General features: G+C 47.3%; 1 protein-coding gene across 2 annotated transcripts in view; it reads left to right on the top strand.

The window, feature by feature from the left end:
• Positions 1 to 23,244, top strand: part of zbtb16a (zinc finger and BTB domain containing 16a) — a 134,171-nt gene that overhangs the window by 50,958 nt on the left and 59,969 nt on the right. For both annotated transcript variants that reach the window (XM_064351023.1, XM_064351024.1), the window contains exon 3: positions 3,180 to 3,277. In XM_064351023.1, the coding sequence (XP_064207093.1) occupies positions 3,180 to 3,277 (98 nt within the window). The remainder of the gene's footprint in view (positions 1 to 3,179; positions 3,278 to 23,244) is intronic.

Genomic DNA, 23,244 nt, shown 5'->3' with positions numbered 1-23,244 from the left:
CGTTTTTGTGTTTTTCGGCAGTTCTGTCTGCGTCCCAGAGGTGCAGAGGCCCCAAAAGGCCCCAGACTCCCGCCTTTTGAAGTGCCTTTTATTTTGGGAGTGGTTTACAGGCCTTTTTAATTACTTATAGCTCGCCAAAGGGCTTTCCTTTCTTTCCTCCTCAGTCCTTACTTTTGTTTGTTGGATCGCCACAAAATCCATTTCTGAAAGTGAGCTGCAGGATTTGAAAAATGTTTTCCTGTCTTCTATGAGTTTATTCTTCTTTTCTGAAATTGTTTTTCAAACACCAGCTTAATCAACCCCTCAAAATGGGCTCCTCCCTGCAAGAAGAGTATTGGCAGGTTTCTTCATCTGTTTTTGAGCCGCTGTTTTATTGTACAGATTAATTCAATGTAATGTATGAAACCTAATAACCAACTAAAAATACACGCGGATGCAGAAATTAAGCAGTTTACATTAAGTCTTACAATTTTTTACATTTTTATTTCCACCATTGTATTTTAGACTTGCAGATAAAATAAACCTATATGCAATGTAGGCTGGAATAAGTAATGTTGTCCTTTACGATGTTGCAATCATGATAGTTTGCACAATCACAGAACTATTAAGGATGTGCAAAGAAGACCGTGTTCACCTCAAAGTCTAAAATACAATCCCGGCATTTTATTGCAGGCTGCTGTGTGTTTATTTTTAGCAGGGCTCAGGACCTTTCTTTCCTGTCATCCGTCTGAACAGTTTGATATTTACCAGAGCAGTGTGGAGTCCATTTCCTTGCTTACGGGTGCAGTGGAAGTTTCCTAACAGGTTCCACACTACCTTGAACAGGTCATAGTCCAGAACACTCATTTCTTTTATTATGTCCCCCCCCCCCCCCCCCCCCTGTAGTAGATTTTATTTGCGCTGTTTGTTTGGGCTGCGTAAACAGAAACACTCGAGAAACGGCTCTCACACGCCTTGGTCCTCCTCTTAAAGACGTTTATGCATTTGGCATCGAGGTGCAAACAATGAGCTAATTACATTTCTGGGAACAATTACTGAATGCTGTAAGCATGCTAATAAAAACAAGTTTGGCTTACTACTTTTTAACAGATTGGCAGCCGGCTGACTTTGAGTGGTCCAGAGCTCCACCGCGAGCCGCTTGTGTACGGAGACCGCTATAAAAATGTAGAAGAATAAAGAATCGGCCGCCCGGGCTGAGTTTGGGATGTCTTATTATGACTGAACATGCTCGGGGTTTTGTTTTGAAGACCCCCCCTGTCCCCCCCCCCCGTTCCTTGACCGGCTTATCTCTCTCCGCCGGGGAAGAGCGAGGATGAGTGTGCATTCAGAGCGGCGCGTCTGGAAGGGATGCCGCCGGGGCTGCGCCGGGCCGTCTGCCGTGAGAAAGGCACGCAGTCACGTACACATTTACAGAGTGTTTGCGCTCCCCGCCGGGGTTAAAAGGGGCCAAAGTACAGCCATTGTTTTACGGGAATTAGGCCCGTCTGCCCTGGCCCCGGCCCCGCCGCGCGCCGCTAAGTTGGCGATAATTCGCTTTTGAGACGGGCCTTTGACAAAAAAAGGCCCTCCGCTCGCAAACGAGCCCTGCTAATCACCAAGCCTCGTTCCACCGCGCGGCTCGGGCCTGGAGTGTCTCAGCAGGGCCAGGCACTTCCTCGTTCCGGTCTGTAATCCCACGCAGAGAAGCCCGAAATCTCGGGTCCGGGGCGAAAGGTGGCTCTGCCCGCTCTCACAGCTGACCCCCCCCCATCCTCCGGCTGGGCCTGGGTCAGGCAATTAACTGGCCAAATGTTGCGCTTCCCGCCCAATTTAAAGATTGACCCTTCGTTTGAAAATGATCCTGGGAGATGGATGGATTTACCTCCCCCTGCCTCCTCGCCCCTCTTCCCAGGATCCCCATGCACCCCACCCCATTCAGACGGTAGCACGCGCATACACAGAATCTCACAGCACATCACACGTGCCGCACTCAATGGGAAACTCACCCAGCAGATAGAGCTCCCTGTCCTATGTACTGACCGCAGTCCTCCGATAAAGATCTTTACTAGAACAGAACTTACTAGAAAAGCAAATTTGTACATTGTGTGGCTTCATGCCCATTCCGCCAGCCTTGGTGTGTTTTGCCATAATCAAAATGTACTTAAAGTAACTGAATTTCAAATAAAGAAATAGGCCTAAATAGAATCCTATTAGATCCTATTTTCCGTTTTATACCCTACATTACAGGCTTTTTAATCTGTGGTGGGGCCTGGGTGATGTATTGCGGTGTATTTTTGAGCTACTAAATGAAAACTTACAGTGGGTGTGATGGTTTCTTCCTGAAGGCGTTACTGAATCTGATATTTTTACTTCCAGGTTAGAGGCTTCTGGGTCAGTTAACAATAGAGATATGTTGTGAAATCTTATTATTCTTGTGCTGTTCTCTTCCTGATCACGAGAGTATATAGTATGCAGGGTTTTTTGTTCCTGTTCTTGGACAGGCATATCTCTGCTGCATATTTAATTGCCTGGTGTTGGATGTAGTAATTCAAGCAGAAAGTTGATGTAAGCTCCTTGGCCGTTGATTTCTTACACTATTTCCTATATAACTCCCCTTTATATTATTTGTTGGGCTATATTTTGGTTTTGTACAGACAGAAATATAAAGCAGCAAAGCAAAATTAAAAGTATGGAGTGTGAGACACAGACTGGGTCAGAGCATGGAGGTAGCACAACATGTAATTAATACTGAAATCCTAGAAATTAACTTCCTCATATTTTTAAGAAGAGAAGGTACTCATTTTATAAATGTTGATCTGGATTTAGTCGACATTCGTCCTCAACTTGGACTTTTGATTTGGATTTAGAAATAAATGTAATGGTGAGTTTTTTTTTTCCTTCATTTTCCGGCAGTTCAGCACTCACAAGAATTATCAAAGAAATCTGTCTGAAGTATTTGAGAATATGAATTCAGAGAAGGTCCAGGCCTGAGAGTAGCTCTCGGTGGTTTTGCGCTTGAAGTTCGCACTGGAAGTGAGATTCAGTTACACAGAAGTGGTTTTCTTCTCTTACGCACCTGTTTTTTTTGTTTAAAAAAATCCAATTCTGAGGTGTGGAGAAATGAAAGCTTTTATTGCTGGCGAAAAGGCGTTTTTCAGGAATGACACTGATGCCCCTCCATCTTTGTGTCCTGCCCGCAGGAAGCTTCACAGCGGGATGAAGACCTACGGATGCGATCTGTGTGGTAAACACTTCCTGGACAGCCTGCGCCTGAGGATGCACTTGCTGTCTCACTCGGGTAAGAACGCTATCATTTATCCATGCATTCTGTTTCACCTGTCTGTGCCTGGACGTCTTACACCTGAACACGCGCATTCTGGCTCACTCGGGTAAGAACATAACCAGGCACCTGCTATATACTCTCATTCCGCTTTGTATTTCTACTTGGCATGCATTACTTTGTGGAAAAAGAAAATGAAGTAATTTAGTAATGAATTCATTCTAGTAATATAGTTCGCAATAGAAATGCTTCTGTGCATTTGTTTTAGGTATGAAAATAATAACGTTGTACAGAACCTCAGGTAGCAACAGCAAAATGTGTCGTTTGCAGACTTTGTGTCATTAAACTGAACCGAAAAGCCACCAATATAGTTAGGTTTTATGTTTTTTAAATGAATTTCTTTCATGGAGAAACATGTTTTCTCTTTCTCTTTTTTTCCTCTTGCACACGCACAGCCTACTCAGTTTTAACTTCCATGTCTTTCATAGTATAAAAATTGTCCTCCAAGTTGAATGGGAAAAACCTTTGCCTTGTAGTGTGTTGTGTGTGTACATGCATGCATACGTCCATGGATAATGTATGTTCACGCATTCACCAGACAGCGGAATGCAGTGCTTCTCCTTGCGAGTGAGGCCTGGGTGAAATTAGCTGGTAAAGACCCTTGTAATTTAAAGCCGGCGGGCTGCAGGGATTTGGCCGAATGGACTCATCTCTGATCGAGAGCATCTTTCCGACTCCAGAGCCCATTTACACAGTTGGATTTTTACTGGAGTTCTTATTTTATTTATTTATTTATTTATTTATTTATTTATTTTTACTGGACTTCTAAACTCGTCTCCCAGGGCTTTGAGCACAGATGGTTTATTGAACCCCAGTAAAAGCAGCGGGGTTCCGCTGCGGTTACTCACAGGCCAGGATCTGACTGAGCGGGCCTGCTTTCGCCTCCCCAGAATGCCCATGCCTACGGGTTCTCAAGCCTCGGATGTGGTTCTGCCCGCGTCCGACGGCGGCCTAGGCTTCAGCGGTGTCCCTCCGTGCTGCGCGGCCGCCATTTTGAGTCGAACGATAAGCAAGTCGACTGGGAAATTTTAAGCAGCCATTTTAACCTGTTCAGAATTAATTTTGGAGGACCCCTGACATAAGTCAGCTAGTGTTTGAAAAGGGACCAGCGGATTAATTTTTTTAAATAGTTGCTCTGGCGTTTTATTTATTACTGTGTCATGGTCGGGAGTTCAGGCCTTTCTTGGGAAATATTCATAATTCTGAATTCAATTAAATGTTGTCCTTTATTTTGTCCTTTAGTAAAGTTAATATTAATACAGGAATTTGTCCATACATTTGATGATGTCCATTCACAAATGATGGAGGTTTTCTAAATGTGTTTTCCCCGTCGTTTCCTTTGTTTTCAAATACAAACAGCTATACAATTTAAAAATAGCCTGTTTCTTAAGAAGATGGCTTTAATGGCTACCGGTTCTTCTTTCCTGGGTAGAAAATGAGTATAAAGTGTAAGTTCCTCTTATGAAAGCCATCCATTAACTGTACACTTGGCAGGTTCAAACAAATGCGTTCTGTGTGTCCGTTTGTAAAAGTGATATATTTTTTCCATGAAGATTGGGGAAAAACATTTCATGCACCTGTTGACCTGCCATATACCGCAGTGTAATGTGAAATGGTACTTCACGTTACAGTAGCATTCAAGACTTTTACAGTAACATTTAAGGTGAACCGGTCACTGAAATACCCAGCGCTTTGCTATAAATCAGCACTTTCCAATTTCCGGCAAAGCAGTTCCTAATCATCAGGGTTTTTTTTTTCTTCCAATCCCGCTGATGGTGCCCCCTTGCCCCCTTGCCCCCTTCAGCCGAGCCGGTTGAAACGATGTAGCTCACCCGCTAAGAACGTTCGGTCAAGGTGTTTGAACTCGTGACATAAACCCTCATTGCGCTAATACAAAGCCTCGCATGCAAGGCCCCGCGCGCGATCTGCGGCTAATCAGCGGAGAGAGTTACGGCGCGGCGAGGACGGTCGGCAAGGTCAGGCCCGCCTCGGGCCCCGGGAGGGCGGGGAGGGGGCCGCGGCGGACAGTTATACGGCCGGCTCTCTTAGCGCCGCGCCGCTCGCCCATCGATCCGCGCGCTCCACTGTATTTATAGGACCCGGCCGACCCGAGCGCTTCGGGTTCCCCATCGCGGCTAAACGCGGGGCGCTACCGCGCGAGCCGAGGTAAATCACCGACTCGCGCTCTGGGCCCTCTCTCCCAGCGTTACGAGCCGCGGCTGCAGGTTTGAATAGCATTTTCCAGGAGCTGGCAACGGGGGTGAGGTTGGGGAGCTGGGGGGGGTGGAAGGCTGCTGTCTCAGTGCGATGAAAAAATGCACATTGGAGAGAGGGGAAGATATTTGTTAGTGTTGTTATTATGCTCACTTTCATTGCACGTCCCCTCGTGTTTTTTGACTGCATGCCAGTTTTTAATCTAACGAAATCGAACGAAAATGAATTGTAATTAAATGAGTGAAAAGAGACAGTGAAATAATGCTTCCTCCTAATAAGAACGATTTAAGAACGGGTAGAGGTTATTTCTGCTTTCGGCGGCAGGGCGAAGAGCTGCCTGATTTCTGTGTGTCACCGCAGACGAGCAGCACAGCGGAGGGGAAAGTACGGAAGAGCAGGAACTGTGCTGCTCTGTCTCATATCAGCCAGCCAGAGGAAGAGAGCGAGTGTGAGGAGGGAGAGGAAGAGAGAGGAGACGCAGTGGAGAGAGAGATTGCGTGAAGAGAGGTATACACAGTGAGAGGTGTATAAGGGCATGCAAAGAAAGCACAAGAGCGGTAATATATACCGTACGTGTTAATAACAGCACCATTGCCCAGTGATATTTATATGTGTATTGTTTGACCATACAAATACGCTACATTTCCAAAAGTATGTGGACACCCCTTCTAATTAGTGAAAGGCCTGTATGGTATTGCTAACTAAAGCACTGTAAGCTAAGTAGTTAGCTAAAACAAACGAACTGTAGAAAGGCCTGTAGCTATGGTAGGCCTACTGCAGCGTGCTGCCGGTCTCAGAAACAGAAGCACAACCGAATCTTCACAGTGCACTCAAACCATAAACATTACACAATTACAATATTTGCGCGATATGAATTGAAGCGACTTCAACGTGGCTTCTATCACTCGCTTCATAGTTAATACAGCTACATGCAGCCTTAGAGAACGAGCGTACCAGTAATTTGTATGTATGCATGCGCAAAACAATGTACTGATGTTCAAGTGGTGGGGTAGCATTTTATTCAATCAGGGGTTGACCGGAACTCACTGAAAGAGGAAGGCGACAGTTATTGCAGCTCGCAACAGGTTTTGCAGTGACCGTTGCAGCACTCAGTACACAGTTTCAGACTACCTCTGGAAACAGCATCAGCACAAGAATTGTCCGTTAAGAGCTTCATGAAATGGGTTTTCATGGCCGAGCAGCCGTACACTAGCCTAAGATCACCATGCGCAGTGCCAGGCGTCAGCTGGAGCGGTGTAAAGTGCACCGCCATTGGACTCTGGAGCAGTGGAAACACGTTCTCTGGAGTGATGACTCACAGTTGACGATCTGGCAGTCTGACAGACAAATCTGTGTTTGGCAGAATTGTACGGAGTCAAAAAGTGCCAGCTGTAAAGTTCGGTGGATGAGGAAGAATAGTCTGGGGCTGTTTTTTGTGGTTTGAGATAGGCCCCTTAGTTCCAGTGAAGGGAAATATTAATGCTACAGCATACAATGAAATTCTAGAGAATTGTGCACTTCGGTTTGGGGAAGACCCTTTTCTGTTTCAATATGACAATGCCTCCGTGCACAAAGCAAGGTCCATTAAGAAATGGTTTGCTGAATTTGGTGTGGTAAGAACTTGACTGGCCTGCTCAGAGCCCTGATCTCTACCCCATCAAACACCTTTGGGATGAATTGGAATGCTGGCTGCGAGCCTGGCCTTGCACCCAGTGTCAGTATCCAGTCTCACTAATGCTCTTGTGGCTGAATGGAAGCAAATCCCCGCAGCCATGTTCCAAAATCTACTGTAAAGGCATTACACTGTAATGGACGCTGTTGCAGCAGCAGAGAGTGGTCCAACTCTATATGAATGTCCATGGTTTTGAAATAAGATGTTCAAGTACATATGGGTGCGATGTTCAGGTGTCCACATACTTTTGGAAATGTCGTGTTGGTTTGCCATCCTAATAAAGCATTTCAGAATTGAACATTAATACTGCGAGTCAGAGAAGAGGTGCAGAGGGATAGAGAAAGAAAAAGATGATGATCCTGCTTTCATGTTGACAAAGCACTTTTGTCTCTTATACCTATTTTATAATACTGTAAATGGTATTGTAAAGCATTCCAGCTGATCCAGCTGAGTATCCCATTTAAAAAAAAATCAAGTTTCAGATAGTCTACCCATCAGCTTCAGTAACATGAGAGAAAAGAAATGGAGAAAGGGAGAGAATGAGAAAAGGAGAAAAAGAAATGGAGAAAAGAATGTCACTTGCCATGTGCCCCCCCCCCCCCCACACACCACACACACACACACACACACAGTCACACACACACCCCACACCACCCCACCCTCTCAGTCTCTCATCTTCTGGTGTCTGTGTTTATTTTTCTTCTGGAGTTGGCAGCAAGCCAGTCCTGGGCTGTTTGCCACTGTTCTCGGTACAGTATGTACAGTGAGTCTGCTGCCAGTTTTTTTTTTTTCTTTTTTTTTGTTGAGGGGAAATTGTTATTATTATCGTCTGACAAATGGTCATGGTTGTAGTTTTGGGACCGTCAGATCCCCGGGGGGATTTGCATGATGAAGGGACGGGATATCTGGCCCCGTAAACAGAGGAGCGCAATACGGGCGGGGCGTCCAGTTGTTCTGGCTCAACCCGGATAAGGTCAGCGCGACCTGGAGCTCCGCCGTGTGAACCGGGGACTCGGCCTCATCGCCGTGTGGCCTGAATCGCTCGCGCGCTCCGGGGCGACTCGCGCGGTGCGCGTTATAGCCGCGCGCAGCACGCCTGGCCCCAGGAGGCGCCACATGCAGGCAGGGGCTGATGGGACAGTGTAATGCATGAAACTGGTATGTAGCTGATGCTCTGACCCAGAGCGATGTACTGCACAAAAACATATTTTTGCACTTTGCAGATTATTCGTTTTTACAGCCGGATATTTTACTGAAGCATTTCAAAGGTACAATGGCAGTGTCCTGCCTGGGAATCAAACCCGCAACCTGTAGGTTACGAGCCCTACCCGTGAGTCGCCTCCTTCACTGGAAATTTCTTTCAGCTCCCTGAAAGAAAAGTGAGGTTCCATTTAATGGAATTTATTATCTTTGCATCCTGTATGTCCTGATACTGTTCAGGCTAAGCAGCTCGCTCCAGGGTGCAACTGCAGTCCCATGTACTCAATGTACTAGTGCTGTTCAGGGTAAGTGGCTCGCTTCAGGGTACAACTGCTGTGTCTGTGTACTGAATGTACTGAATGAAAGGTTCCATTTAATGGAATTTATTATCTCTACATGCAGTATGTGCTGATGCGTTTCAGGTTAAGTATTCTGCTCTCAGGGGGGGTAATCCTGGATTCGAGCCAGGAGCCCTCTGGTTGTGGGTTACCAGTAACCCCACAACAATGCCGCACCTCCCCCTTCCCCGTTCCACGAGTCGCGTGACTGCGCACAGCAGTTCATCCAAGTGTCAAACGCATTCATTTTAAATACATTATTCTACAGCGCACCGCATTTGTGCCCCATTTGAGTAAGCAGTTGGATAACGTAAAACCGGAATATTTCTGATCCTTTGACACAGTTGGCCCCGACTCCCGTGGGATCTGAGGGAGGTCCGCAGTTTCTTGTTGTTCTGGTTCCCATGTGAGCTGAGGTGAGTGAGTTTTAGTCACCTGGCCGAGGTCCCACATGGTTAAACATTAGTCAGTCCGAGTGCGGTATTGCATGTTGCGAAAGAAAGGCAGACATCTGAAGTGATTCCCAGACATCTGCTTTTTTCGCCCTCTCATAAAAGATAAAACCGTAGCCTTATCAGGTGGTAATGTAATTAAGGTGGTGAAAATACTGGCTACTGGGTCATGCTGCCCCTGACACAATGCCCGTACTCTGCACATGCTCAGCGTTCCGTGCGACTCACCCACCCCCCCGTCATGCGACCTGCGCTGCTCTGCGCCAGTTTAATATGACACCCATCTCCCATGATCCTCCAGCAACCTAAAAGGTGTACACGGAGTAATGGAGCACCCGTCGACTCCGACACCCTTGGTTTTCATTAATTAGAACGAACGACTGAATGCACGCACACGCACATACACGCACACACACGCACACACACACACACACAGTATAGGAAAAGCCTGAGTGAGCTGTACTGTATACTGAGGAAAGCTGTGTAGGCTAGCGAGCCAACAGTGCTTTCATTAGTGGCGGAGACAGTGAGTTTGGACGGCAGTGCCCCCCCCTCCATTACACGCAGTCACACAAGCACTCGCACACTCCCCTGTCCCGGCCTGATTGACTCTGTGGCCTTCTCTCCCGGGAGCTCATTGACTTCATTAATGGGCCAGTCTCAGGCGGGCGGTGCTTAGGAAGCACCCCGCGCCGCGTGGCGGGACCTCATGTTGTCTCACGGGGCGCTTCCACATCTTTCACCAGGGATTTTGGGCCCTGTGAGAAGATCTCACATTGGGCCCCACCATCCCAGAAAATCTTATGTTCTAATATTTTTTGAGGGCCCCTGCAGGGAGGTAAAAATTAAGCACTGGCAGGACACGCCAAACCTGTGTAAGACCCACCTTCCTGATCTGTCAGAACGTGGAAGCATAAAAAGAAGGGCCTTTCAGGGAGCTCAGGAGAATCGATTCAAGTTTGATCAGATAATCTATTTGTTACCGAGAATCTTCAAAACTGTGCCTCCACAAAATACTGGAGAACGTAAGAGGAGCAGGAGGAAGAACCAAGGGCAGTCAGGAGAAAAAAATAGGAAATTTATTCCCTGGTCAAGAAAAATCCTTGGAAAATTGAGGCAGAGCACAAGCAATGGAATATAGTTAACTGATTTAGTAATGCCTGTGGTCTGAAAATGTCGTTGCTTCCATTTTCAGTTGTTTATATTTTCTTGTGGCAGTTTCTTGTTGTTCTGTACATCTGTAAATAAGTGTGTGTGTGTGTACGAGAGAGAGAGAGAGAGAGCTGCGTGCGTGTGTTTATGTGTACTGTTTTGTGTTAGCGATTATGCTTGTATGTGTGTGTTTGTGTGTGTGTGTGTGAGCTGCATGTGCGTGTTTTTGTGCGTTCTGGCTTGTGTTAGCAATTATGTTTGTGCTTGTGAGAGAGGAGAGAGCGCTGCGTGTTTTTGCTTTCATGACCTGCCCAAAAAAATGGCCTTCTGAAATGAATGGTGCGTATATGCTTCACCATGCATGAGAATGCGGGTTGATTGTCTTGCTCCAGGTTGTTTCTTAGCTGCGACGCAGTCTGTGCTGCCTGGGCAGATGGACTATTTAGGTCAGCCCAGGAAACCGATGCTGTGGCCTGCTGAGTCATTCCTTCCTCTTTTCAACAGGTCACCTCGCTCCGGTGCCTAATTAAGCCGCGATGACTCCCTGGCATATTTCTGCTGAGAAACGTGGCACGGCTCTGGCCACCTGTTATGCATGCGTGCACGAACGCTATGTTTGAATTATTCAGTTATTTATGCGTTTATCTAGCCCCGGTTGCCGGGTGATTTTAATATTTGTTTACTCCTCACAAGTCATTTGACAGGTGACCTTATCCAGAGCGACGTCCAGAGCGTTTGAGGCCAGACTAAATGTGCAAATGAGCGCGCTCAGTGCCTCCAGCAGGGTGACGCGGCGCTCTGGCAGCAGGGACAGCCTTCCGCGGCGGCCTGCTAGCTGAGGACGGGGAAAGCATACGCACTGCGAACGCAGGTTACTGAGCGCAGCCAGCAGCCAGCTGCAGTGGTGAAGCGTAGTTGTTCGCAGACGGCAGCGTGCCTCTGAAATTCCTGGTCTTTTGGGAAGCGTCTAACAGATGATATAGAGGCCTCTGAGATCACTGGTCGTCTGTTGTCCTGTGCTATTTCCAGAGAGGAGGTGAGTGAGGTTGGTCAACACACTTCTGCTTCCAGTCAGTAGTCGAAGTACAGTGTCCACGCAAAGTAGTCCCACAAATTACACACGGCAGGCTTGCCAGACATAATCAATAATGCGCACAGGTCCCCTTTTTAAGATAAAAGAATTAAGAATTGCTCTCTTCGTCAGGGTTTCAATTGAGATTGTAACAGTTACCAGTTTTCTAGTCTTTAGCATAGATTCTGTTCATGAATTATTCCCCTGAAGACAGATAGCTGGGAACTTTGTGTGTGCGTGCGCTTGCGTGCGTGCGTGTGCACGCTTGTCTTAGAGAAACACCTGTTTTTTCTCGCCACACCATAAGTGGATAAGGTACAGTAACAGATTTTTGGTGGGGGGGGGAGAGGCTTTTGGAAATGGGGTGTGTGAGAGGGGAGAACAGTTGCCCAGATGGAGCGCCGGGCTCCCCTGTCCTCCTCTCCTCCCGCGCGCGCTGTAGTCAGAAGGCTTGGCCGCGCGCCAGCGGCTCCCTCAGAATGATGACATCATGGACCGCCGGCAGGTCTGGATGTTCTGCCAGCATTCCAGGGCATTTATGATCTCTCGCAGATGTGCATCCAGGAACATACTGTACCCAGACCCCAAATTAATGAAACTTGACTTCTTTCCAAGCCACATATTCCAAAATAGAGATAGTGGCTGTGACTGCCACATGAGCTCCGGGTTGGGGTGGGGAAGGGGGGAGAGGGGGGTGGGGGGAGTTGCAGATGGTGCGTTCTAAATAAAACAAAAACAACATTTGACAAATAAATCCTGCGTATAAATTTTGCGCAGGTTGATGAAATTCGCAGCCACCCAGTCTACCCCCCCTCCCCTAACCGCCCCCCCCCCTTCCCACCCCACACCCCCGCAGCATTAGGAAGGAGGTGACAGACAGGGTTTATAAATGGAGCAGGCTTCTGTTTGGCCGGCTGCCCTGGATTCTCTCTGGTGGTTTAAATCCCTAATACTTTCCCTGACCTGTTGATGTACATTAAACCCCTATTTAAAATAACACTTGAATTATGTTGTACATAAATCTCTTCCTTTATAGGGTTCAGGAGAGATGATTAGGCCAGTGCTAAATGGCTTTGTAATTGTATGGCCCATATTCTTCTCATCAAATTGCTGTCATGGGGTTTCTCCCTTGCTATTTTTTCCCTGGTCCATTAAGAGATGGACACTCATCTTTAATCCTGACCATTACCACTGATTGAATGGTTTCAGTCTACGCGTAGCTTTTTAAAAATTGCTTCGACTGTGATGTGGTCATTACATTTTTGAAGGTACATCCAATTTGAACACGGTCCTCTGTGCTTGCTTTGGGTGATGTCACAGAAGCTGCTTCTACAGGCTGGCTATCAAATGTTCAGATTCAGCTTCATGGACCTCTCTCCTCAGGCCTGAAGTGGCATAGTCTGTTAAACTGCATGCTTATTGGTTCTATGGCATCAGTGGACTGGGATCCACCTAGGACAGTGGTAACCAACTCTGTTCCTGGAGATCTACTGTCCTGTGGAACCCTGATTTGGCACACCTGGTTCTACTAATTAGCATTTTATTAGTTTCTCTTGCTGTTGAATGAGGTGTGCTCTGATAGGGTGGGAGTGAAAACCTACTGGATGGTAGATCTCCAGGAACGGGGTTGGTTGCCACTGAGCTGGGGCGTATGGCGTCCAGCCAAGACTTGAGGGGATTTCTGTTACCCAGCATTCCGTGGGTTCCAGCTACAGTGTAGCTCCTCCCAGCAGTTGGTCGTTCAGAGAAACACCTCTGTTACACTGAGCGCTAGCTCTCCTGTAGTAATATGTGGCCTGTATGGTGCAAAATGGTTACTGTCTTGTGTAAGAGGAGCACACATACAGCACACATTGCTGTAAGTAGTGCTAACCTGACCATTTAGGTTAGCAAGATTTACTGTTTTCCTAACGTGAAGCACATCTGTAAATTTTAGATTAAAAAAATAGGCAGTTGGGGGAAGGTGGGGGGAGGCAGCGAATAATAGCATGTGTGTCCTGCACGTAGCCAATGGCTTCAAAGCGAACGGGGGACAAAGTGATGTTCCGTTTGGCAGGACAGTCTGCCTCCCATCCATCTCGTATTTTTTTATGTGCATGGTACATTCAGTTCTGCAAGGCGTTTCCTGGAATGGGCCAGGGATATTATTACTACAGGGAGGGAAATATTAAGGCCCATTCATTCCAGTGGTTCAGTTGCAGTCTCCGTGTGAACCGTTTGAAATAATTTTTCCTAAGTTCACAGCAGAAAGTGGTTTTAGTCATACCAGCGAGGCCTGATTAATGTCAGATGCATCACTTTATGCACAAAAAAAATCGATTAGCTGATGGGAGTAACAGTGTTAGAATCAATCTCTGTTTAAGGTATGTTTCCTTCCGGAAGTCCTCGGAAGCTGCGACTGCAGAGTTGGTATTTTAAAATGTCTGCCCTTCTAGGTCTCGCAGGCCTGCACCTTTCAACTGACGTGAGGCACCTGTAGCACCTATGAAACGTATAGCATGTCTGCGGTCATTTTAATTGCGCAGAAACCTAGCAAAAAAAAAGAAAAACAGGGACCGGTCGGGCTGATGCGCAGCCGTAGCGCACAGAGAGACGGCCCCTTATTTCCCCACTGTAAAGCCTGAAGCCTCCAGCCGGCCCCGGCCTCAGGCTCACGCACAGGGGTATGAAAATGCTCCGTAGAAACGGCTCTGTGCCGAAGGTGGCACAGGCAACACAGGCTACTCCCGAAAACCGCAGGTGATTTAATTTTTTTATTTATCTTTGAGGCAGGAGTAAAAAATACGACCTCCTCCTGTAAGGAGACAACGACACGAACACAACCCCACCTCCCCCCCAGCCCCGCATGCGAACATAAGGCAGCTCCATAAATAAATGCAAAAGTACTGGGACAGTGACACAATTTTTTGTTGTTTTGGCTCAGTACTCCAGCACATTGGATTTGAAATAAAACCGCGATCGCGAGGTTAAAGTGCCATCTGTCAGCTTTGATTTGAGGGTACTTGCATACGTATCGGGTGATCCGTCTAGGAATCACAGGGGCGGAAAAACAGGATATCGCACACACACACACACACACACACGCACACACCTCCTAACGTGCATGCGCGAGTGAATGAATCTAGCTGAGGATATAGCTTGTTATTTATGTCGCCTACATGTCTCTTAAAGATCAAACGCTCCATCAGTCAAAAAGACAGCACAGGCAATGCCATTTCCCCCATATACTGTACCTCTCAAATTGCATGCAGATACTGCAGACAAATCAACAGTTTGATGTTCGTTTGTCCTATAGGGAATAGGATGCACATCCTTAATGCACGTGCATTGCACGTATGTACTAATGTGTGCTCACTCTATGAACTCAACCGTCCTGTCATGCGTGTGGTATATGCTGATTAATTTACATACATGTACATGTGTTTTACATTGCCGTGGAACAAGCCTTGGGTTTTTTTTACGTAATTGCACGACAGTCCATGGTCTCGGATTTAGAATCTAGCCTTGCCATTGATTTTCACTGATGTATGAAGGCTGCTTCTGAGCATCGCCGCTGGACCACGGGTTATTTTAGGGCAAAGATTATAATTATGCCATTTCCTCCCCGCTCTTTCTTTTAATTATTTTAAAAAGAATTAGCTTTGCTAATGTTTTCGGTTAAAACAAACAAAAAAGAAGGTAAAATTCCAGCCCCTAATACCTTGTAAAAGATCCTGATCTTATTTCTTTGTCGCTGGGTATCACAGCTTTAAATCCCCCTTTGGTTGCTAAGTAGCAAGTGCCCTGTGTTCTAATGGGTTGATTTGGTATTCAGCTCCACGCCGGGTCTTATTTTTGTATGCGAGACAAAGTGTTTTGATGGAGGGTGATTGCGGCAGCGTCTGGAGGCTGTTTTGGACTTTTATGGGCTGTACAGTACACTGTGTGCTTTCTAAAACAGAACACAGACGATTGAATTTTGGATTCACTTTGTCATTTTTTCCCCCTCTGAGCTGTTCCTGTCGAGAGAGAGAGAGAGAGAGAGAGGGAGAGGGAGAGGGAGAGGGAGAGAGAAAGAGAAAGAGAGAGAAAGAGAGAAAGACTGGAAGGGTGTGGATTAATCTCTCCTGCCGGAAATGGAGTCGCGGCACCGAAACACATTCAGTATAAAGACGGTGGCACAAGCACGTCGAACGGGGAGCAGAACCGCTTTGCTTTGTTTCTGTCGGGGTGGTAAAGCGATGTGCTTGTTCTCCGGCATATAAAATCGCTCTGCTGCACATTTATTTCACCACGATCATCTTTCACATAGCTTTATGCAGCCTCCGGCGATGTAAATGGATGCCTGACAGATGGACAGATGCATTTATAAACAGATTATGATGATTATTATTATTGGGTAAGTTGTTGTGGGTCCACTAGTCAATCCTCGTGGTTGCGATGATGAACTTGAATAACTTGCACTTCAGCACAAAAAGCTTCTACGCCGATGCTTCCATTCAGAAAACGAGACGTATTTCAGGGATGCATTTGACCTCCTCCCAGGCCCACGCACGCGGGGCCCACGCACGCGCTGCTAACGTCTAAGAGCAGCGGACAGCACGGCGGGCCGGACGTGCGAGGCAGCCGTTAGCATGTCGCTATAGACGTGGGTGCCGCTCCCAGTGCGCTGGGCTACAGTGGAGGCCCAGCAGGAACACGCCCGCGTGTCGAAGAGCCTCCAGAAACCGTCATCACTCCACACGCTGAGCGAAGGCGGCTAGGCGAGCGCCGTCAGCCGCGCCGTTTACATCAAAGCGGCGAAATGAAAGAAAAGGAGCTCGCGGGAAGGGTTCGCCCCGCGTCCCGTCCTCAATCAGTCTGGGAGCCGTTGCCCATCACGCGTTTGAAAGGACTCTCTGAGTGCTGTGATTAAGCCGTCGTAATTGATCACGGACAGCAGAAAGAGACGAGCGTTAATTCTCCCTGTGTATTCGGCGTTTGGTTCATTCAAGGAGGTGCCGCAGCATTAAAAAAAAAAAGAAAACCGACGTCAAAGGCTGGTATAATTGGGTTGACAATCCGTCACCTCGAGCTGCTAAAGGTGACAGCTTTTCATAGTGTTAGCTGCTCAGGTTTTATATAGTTACACAATCACATGCTCACCGACACGCACACATCCACACGCCTTTGTAAAACTAATTAAGTTGCATTTTGCGGATGCGTTGCGCAGGCGAGAACGATGCTTCTTGTGTATTTTTACTCTTCCGTGTTACCTGTCTGAACGTAGTCTAGCACACGGTTCTCAGACTGTTGTGTCAACGGGCTACTCTCTTACCCTGAAAAACCTTGCCTGAAAGCAGGGATTGCATGGTGTTGCTTCATTCCCGTGTTTTTTTTTTCCCTTTAACTTTTTTATCCACATTTTTTTTTCTTCTCCTCCAACTGCGGAGCTGCCGGTCGTATTAGTACGCCCGTCCCGTCTCTTCCGCGCCCTCCATCGATTCGGAGCGAGCGCCGGAGCGTTCCCTCAAGCGCACCGTCAGCTCCTCTCCCTTCACGGTCTTCTTCTTCTTCTTCCTCCTCTTCCCGCTGGAGGACCAGTCCAGAGGGGCCGCAGTCGCAGAGAGGGGCTGAGGGACACCCTGACGCCCGAAACCCTCCCTCTCACAGGGAAGGGGGGGGAGGGGGGGGCAGCCAATCGTGCGTTGCCACGCGGTACCACCTGCGCACATTCGGCACAAGAGGGCTCGAGACTCGACGCCGGTCTGCGGGGCGCGTTTCTGGGGTCTCCCAGGAGGGTTGGGTTTGCTTTTTTAACTTCATTAAAAGATTCTGAAGTTGGACGTGTGAGTGAAGCGAGTCCCAGGGAGATCGTTTGTTTGTGCCTCACAGAGTCATTATAAGTCAGAATTATTGGGCCTTTTTGGTTTGGCTAAACACACTGCCTGGGGTTCCATCGCACACGCTGAAACTCTTTCTCCGAAAAATGTTTATCTTAACTTCAATTTGGATGGCTGTATTCAACGATGCTTTTCAGCGGAAAACACTGATATACTTCTCTCTCTTTCTCTCAGATCTCTTTTTGGCGATATGTTCGTCAAATAATTTTCCTCTCCTGTTTTAAGGAGTGGAATGCGTGCTGAAGGCATGGCCTTGGTTGTCTGGTTGGATGTGCTGTCAGTTTGAGAATCACATTAGCATGTGTCAGTCTGGATCAAATCAAGGAATCAAACGCTTGAAATATTTTTGTCTCCTCATAATGTCATGCGCTTCGCAATTTGCATCGTGTGAGATCTTGACGTCTGAAGATGTTCCGGTCAGAATGTTGACTCGGGTGCGAGTGCGTCCTCGTCTGGAAAATAAGAGGCTTATGTAACGTCGTCTGCTGAGGTCAGCTGAGGAGACGTTGTTTGCCTCTGCCGTTTGTGCTGGAGAAAAAGAGGAACGAGAAATGGAAAGAATTAAAGAAATTAATTTCACTATGTTCTGTCGATTTCACAGTATGCTGAACAAAATCAAATGGGAAGATCGTATGTCTTCAAATACATGTAAATAAGTGGCATAATTTAAATATTTTTTAAATTTAATTTTAGCGCGTCCCTCAGGAGTTCCTGCTGCCTATCTAGAGAATTCCTTCTATGGAATTTCTAACTCATACATATTTTTTTATTTAATTGTTTTTATTGAACACCATATGTACTTGATATGACAGAGTCACATGACCCTAACTATAAATGCTAAACAAGCAGGTGTGAAAAGCAGTCCAGATGCGTGAAAGTACTGTACAGCTCCAGGGATCCATGCTGAACAGTCTGTATGCATGAGAGTACAGAGGCCTAATGAAGCAGAGATGTGAAATTGCAGGATAAAGAGACTTTATTTTTACTGTGTCTTCATATATTGTAAAATATGGCTTGTAATTTGCGAGACTAACTATAGATGCATACATCCCACATAGTTAAACACAGATCTTAGTTCAAAATCTTTCACACAGGTGTTTGGTTTTTTCAAAAGACAAATTAGCATCTCAAAAAATGTATTGGAAAAATGACTAATTAATTTGGGCTAAGGGAAGCTTTAGCATTTTATTCTAACAACAGAGAAAGGCAGTAATTCACGGATTTTTCTGATTTCATAATAAAAGGAATTGTGCCAGAATTTATGTCCAAAATAATTTGGGGGGTATTTTGGCTTGTGGATTCATGAACAGCTGCTGTGTTAATACCTTGTGCTGCAGATGGGAAGGGTTGTAAGAAAGCCACATGACAATCAGATTTAAACCTAATTTTCTTTGTGTTATGAATTCAGTTTTATTTTGTAAAAAAGAAAAAAGGGACTCGCTCCAGTGGTATATTAGGAAAGTTTTCTTCTCTGAAAAATTGCTCTTTATAAATGAAGAAGAAAAAGAGAACGATTGTTTGTTTTCACAGATTCAGGAATTGACAGCAGCTGTAAGTCGCTTGTTAAGTGGTTGTGGTGTGACAGTGGTGATACAACAAAAGGGGGGGGTTGCAGTGAAAAGAGAGAGTTGGGGGGGGGGGCGTGCAAGAGAGGCTAAATTTAAATTGTAATTGGCCGACTTCCACAAGCTTGCGGGCGTTTTAATGAGTCATAATAACTTCATTTAAAACCAGCTGAGCAGAAAATAGATTGGAGAGAAGCCTGTGGCCAGTATGGATTCACTTTTTTCTCTTTTCTGAGGCCAGGAACGACCACTCGCCCCTCTGCGTGGTCTGGTGGGCTGCTTCCTGCACCTGTCTGTGTGTGTGTGTGTGTGTGTGTGTGTGTGTGTCTCTCTCTCTGTCTGTATCACTCTGTGTCTTCTGGGTGTCTTTGTCTGTGTCTATCTCTCTGTGTCTGTGTGTGTCTGTGTCTGTGTGTCTAAAGACTCTTCAGTTGGGCTGGTTTAGTGAAATCTGAATGCTTTGCTTCCAGGAAGCCTAAAAAAAGGAATGCACTATAAATGAACTAGTTTTACCGCAAAATAGATAAGCTTTCTGCAAACAGTTCTGCGAGCGTGAGGCAAGCGTCTGATCTCAGAACAGCCCGAGGTGCCCTTCGTCGCGTTGCCGAGGCCGCTAGCTCGCGAAGCCCGAGGCTGCGCTCGGCGTGGGGTGGAGTGGCCGAGCGCTGGGTCCGCAGCACAGGCTGATGGCCTATTCAGCGCTCGCTCGTCTGATACCAGCGGGAGAACAGCCAATGACCGCAGGAGAGGGAGGCTATCACTGTACTGAGAGGGACGCCTGTTATTGCTACAGTACGGTAGCCCTTGAAAATGCGCTTCACTTTTTAGTGCAGTTAAATGGATGCGAAGAACATCGGTGTTGTAAAAACATCACTCGGGATGGTGGAGGCTTAATAGGTTGTAAGAGTGCGCTGTCATTGGCTCTCCAGCTACCTGGGGAAAGTGCGGTCCCGTGCATAGCAACCCTAATCGAGCCGCACGCTCGACCCATTACCTCTGACACAGGTTAGTGAGACGCCCGCTGAATGTGTGTGTGCGTGCGTGCGTGCGTGTGTGCGTGCGTGCGTGTGCCTGCGTGTGCTCATTTAGACTGCACGTGCCTGCAGTCGTGGCATAAGATCCCGCACTTCCTCCCCCGTACTCCGTGATGCCCCTTCGCCTCGGCTAGTTTGAGGAAATGCAGTTCAGTCGAGTTCAGTTCTGAGTTATTTGCGCGTGCTGTAATGATTGGTCAAACAGGCCGGTGGCGGTACATGGCATATCTGGCTGTGCTCCCGCCTTCGTGACCCGTCTGTGTCAGATGGGGTCTAATCATCAGGGCAGTATCATTAACCCGTCTGTCCCAGCCAACCGGCCCGCTTGTAGCTGTCCGCTCCGCCAAAAATGGGAGCACAAGTGTTTATAGAGAACCGCAACAGAGGATGGATATTGTGACCCACAGCTTTTTATGTGTTGTGGTATGTTGTGACAGCACGCAGGCACTACACACACACACACACACACAAACACACACCGACAGAAACAGGAAAGGCTCGGCTCTTCGGACGAGTTTCGATAACTCAAACATAGCCCCGTGCCTGCGCCCAACTTCCCTCTGAATGTTTACCATCGCAGAGAGTCGACTGTCCCAGACTGCGTATGCTTTCCTGATACCGGGCCACAAAGGCAAACACGCGCGGTGCTTTCATGTCATCGACCAGCCCTTCCGTTCTGACAGAGCAAATAGCCTAACAAGTTCAGCAATTATTCAGCTACTCATTCAGGTGTCATTGGCAGTTGATTGTCCCCAGGCTGGTGTCACCCAGTCGCCTGGGAAACACTAGGCCTGGCGTCATTGGACGTTTCTTTCCCGCTTGTGGCTCCCCGGACCAATCACGGTTCAGCCTGCGCACTAGAGCAATAACCAACAGACACCCCGCCATCTCTCCCCTGTCATACCAATAAAAGTAAATATTCTCCAAAGACTCTTCTTTTATTGCATTATGTAAGCTGGATGATAGCTCTGGGAAACTTTTAGATCAATTTCTTGCTCTAGAGCAGATTAAAAAGCCATGAATCCCATTTAGGGAAGAACTCCCATATGAAACGCTCTTTTGAAACTTTTATATTTCAGAGAGAATGAAGCGTCGTGCAGAAAGATCCACCGATGGCGCTTTCATGTTCGGGGGGAAAAAAAGGAAGGAGAAAAAAAAAGATAAAAGCGATCCCGAAGCCATCTGGAAGTAGCCGAGACGCACAAGGGCTGCTTTTATGCTAGCGATTCCTCAGGGACGCGTGACAGAGGGGACCGTGGATATTGTGCTGTTGTCGTTGCGGAGAAAACAAGCCACTGACTCAGAATATTAATCCTGCCAGGGAGACGCAACGAATTTGACTGCGGCAGCTGTGCGTTCTGAGCACTCGCGGCGTTTTAAGAGGAGCCCTACTTTTCTGTGAATCGGGTGAAAAGTCAGGGAACGTCTGACCCTGATGTGCGTACAGCTCCCGTTTTAAAAGGCCCTCCCTGTCGCCTGCTCTGTAACACTTAATTCGCTTTCGTTTGTTTTGAAGCGCACAGGGAAGCGGATCCAGTATGTCCCAGGCCTGAGTGACACACTGGACACTGCGCACGCAAGGGTCCGGCAGTCATCCCATTCAGTGTGCCTTAGCGTCCTTAAAATCACCAATTCTTCCTTCCTTCCAAATCTGTTCATCACCGGTCTTATTCAGCCACCACCTTCTCAGACAGGTGGGCACACACAGACAGACAGACAGACCCCTACAGACCGATAGAGAGCCTGGCAGACAGATGCCGACAGAGACTGACAGACAGACAGACCAAGCCCGACAGAGTCAGACGGAGGCTGACAGACGCGGGCAGGCAGACGGAGGCTGACGGACAGACGGAGAAGCGCAGGAGCGCGTAAGGCAGTGGTGCGTACGTGCTGAATATTGATTGCGAGGTTAAGTACTTGTTGCCTTTGAGAGGACTGCCTCGGTCAGCGATGCCCTTTAAGCAGAGAGAACGGAGTGCACTTTAATGCACGGGCTTTGAGGTGAGGGTGTCGGGGGCATTGGGGGTTGGTTTGGGGGGTGGTTTTGGCTTTCCTGTGCAGCCCGGCCTGTCACTCCGTCAGGAAGGTGAGCAACGGGGAGCGACCCACAGGAAAGGGGGCTGGCGAACAGCCTCTGGAATGCCTGTCGGGGCATTGTAAAAAGTTTTAGTGAGGAAGTTAATGGGCCGTCACACTGTCCACTTTTGTAAGGAAAGGAAGTTTATGGAAGTGACTTTCTTTTTTCTTCTCTCTCTCTCTTCTGTCCCTCTCTCTCACTCTCTCTCTCTTTCACACTCTCTTTTCTCTCTTATTCTCTTTCTCTCGCCTGTTTTTCTTTTTCTTTTTTTTTTAAATAGGGAAATGGTAAGCCTCACTTAGCTCTCGCAGAACAACACATGACATAATGGAAACAGCGAGCCTGTCCAGATTGTGTCATCTGGCAGATAGCGCTGACTGTTCTGGCCGTTTCTGGACTTTTCTGGCTCGCGGGAGTCCTTGCAGATTAATAGCTTCTGAACCTCAGATAATTTGTAATGGGCATAACGGAGGCCTGTTTTGGTTTTTTGAAGCCGTAGGTGGTGTCTTTTACAGCGTTGCCCCCACGGGTGAGGGAAGGGTGCGAGCAAAAATAAATAAATCCCACAAAAAACAGCGGCGTGAAAGGATGCACCTGAGGGCCGTTAGTTTTGCCGTTTATAGCATTTCCTGTTGTTTCTCGGGCGCGGGTTCCCCGTCCTCTCCTCCCTGCTCTGCCGACCCCACCGCTGCTGGTTTCTTCTGCCATCGATGGCTTATCAGTTGTGTGAGGAGAGATGACGCATTAGCGGATCGATCACATTTATGGCAGAGACATCGCATTGCATACAGTAGTGTGTGTGTGTGTGTGCGCGTGTGTGTGTTTCATGGGGGCTAAGAAATGGCTCTTATATTTTACTTATAAAATAAAAAATGTTTAATACAAAAATGCTTCTCTCCGGGATGCTGTGCAAATTGATGTGGGAGCCTCTCCTCCTGTCTCTCCTTCTCTTTCTCTCTCTCTCTCTCTCTTTCAGTCAACCTCCTAGAGGTCATTGTGTTGGCTGATCGGCCCTCCCCCCACCCACAGACAGGGGGCTTAATAACCCGAGGAGGGCCTTTGACAGTGTGTGACTTGAAAGCAGGAAATAATGGGCCCTAAATGCTAAATCTTTACAGGTTATTGACCTGTGGGGAAAGCATACACGCTGCCCTCAGTGTAATTTGTGTAGTTCTCCCGTGACCAGAGAGTGAGAGAGAGAGAGGGGTCTGTACCGCTTCTATTGCCTTTAATAAAACATGCCATCACTTTTCAAATAAGCTCTGTAAAGATTTTCACGCGCACACAC

The sequence above is a fragment of the Anguilla rostrata genome, chromosome 9 (assembly GCF_018555375.3).
Source record: "Anguilla rostrata isolate EN2019 chromosome 9, ASM1855537v3, whole genome shotgun sequence".
Lineage (NCBI taxonomy): Eukaryota > Metazoa > Chordata > Actinopteri > Anguilliformes > Anguillidae > Anguilla > Anguilla rostrata.
The sequence above is the reverse complement of the archived record's forward strand: the minus strand, read 5'-3'. Positions and strand labels throughout refer to the sequence as shown.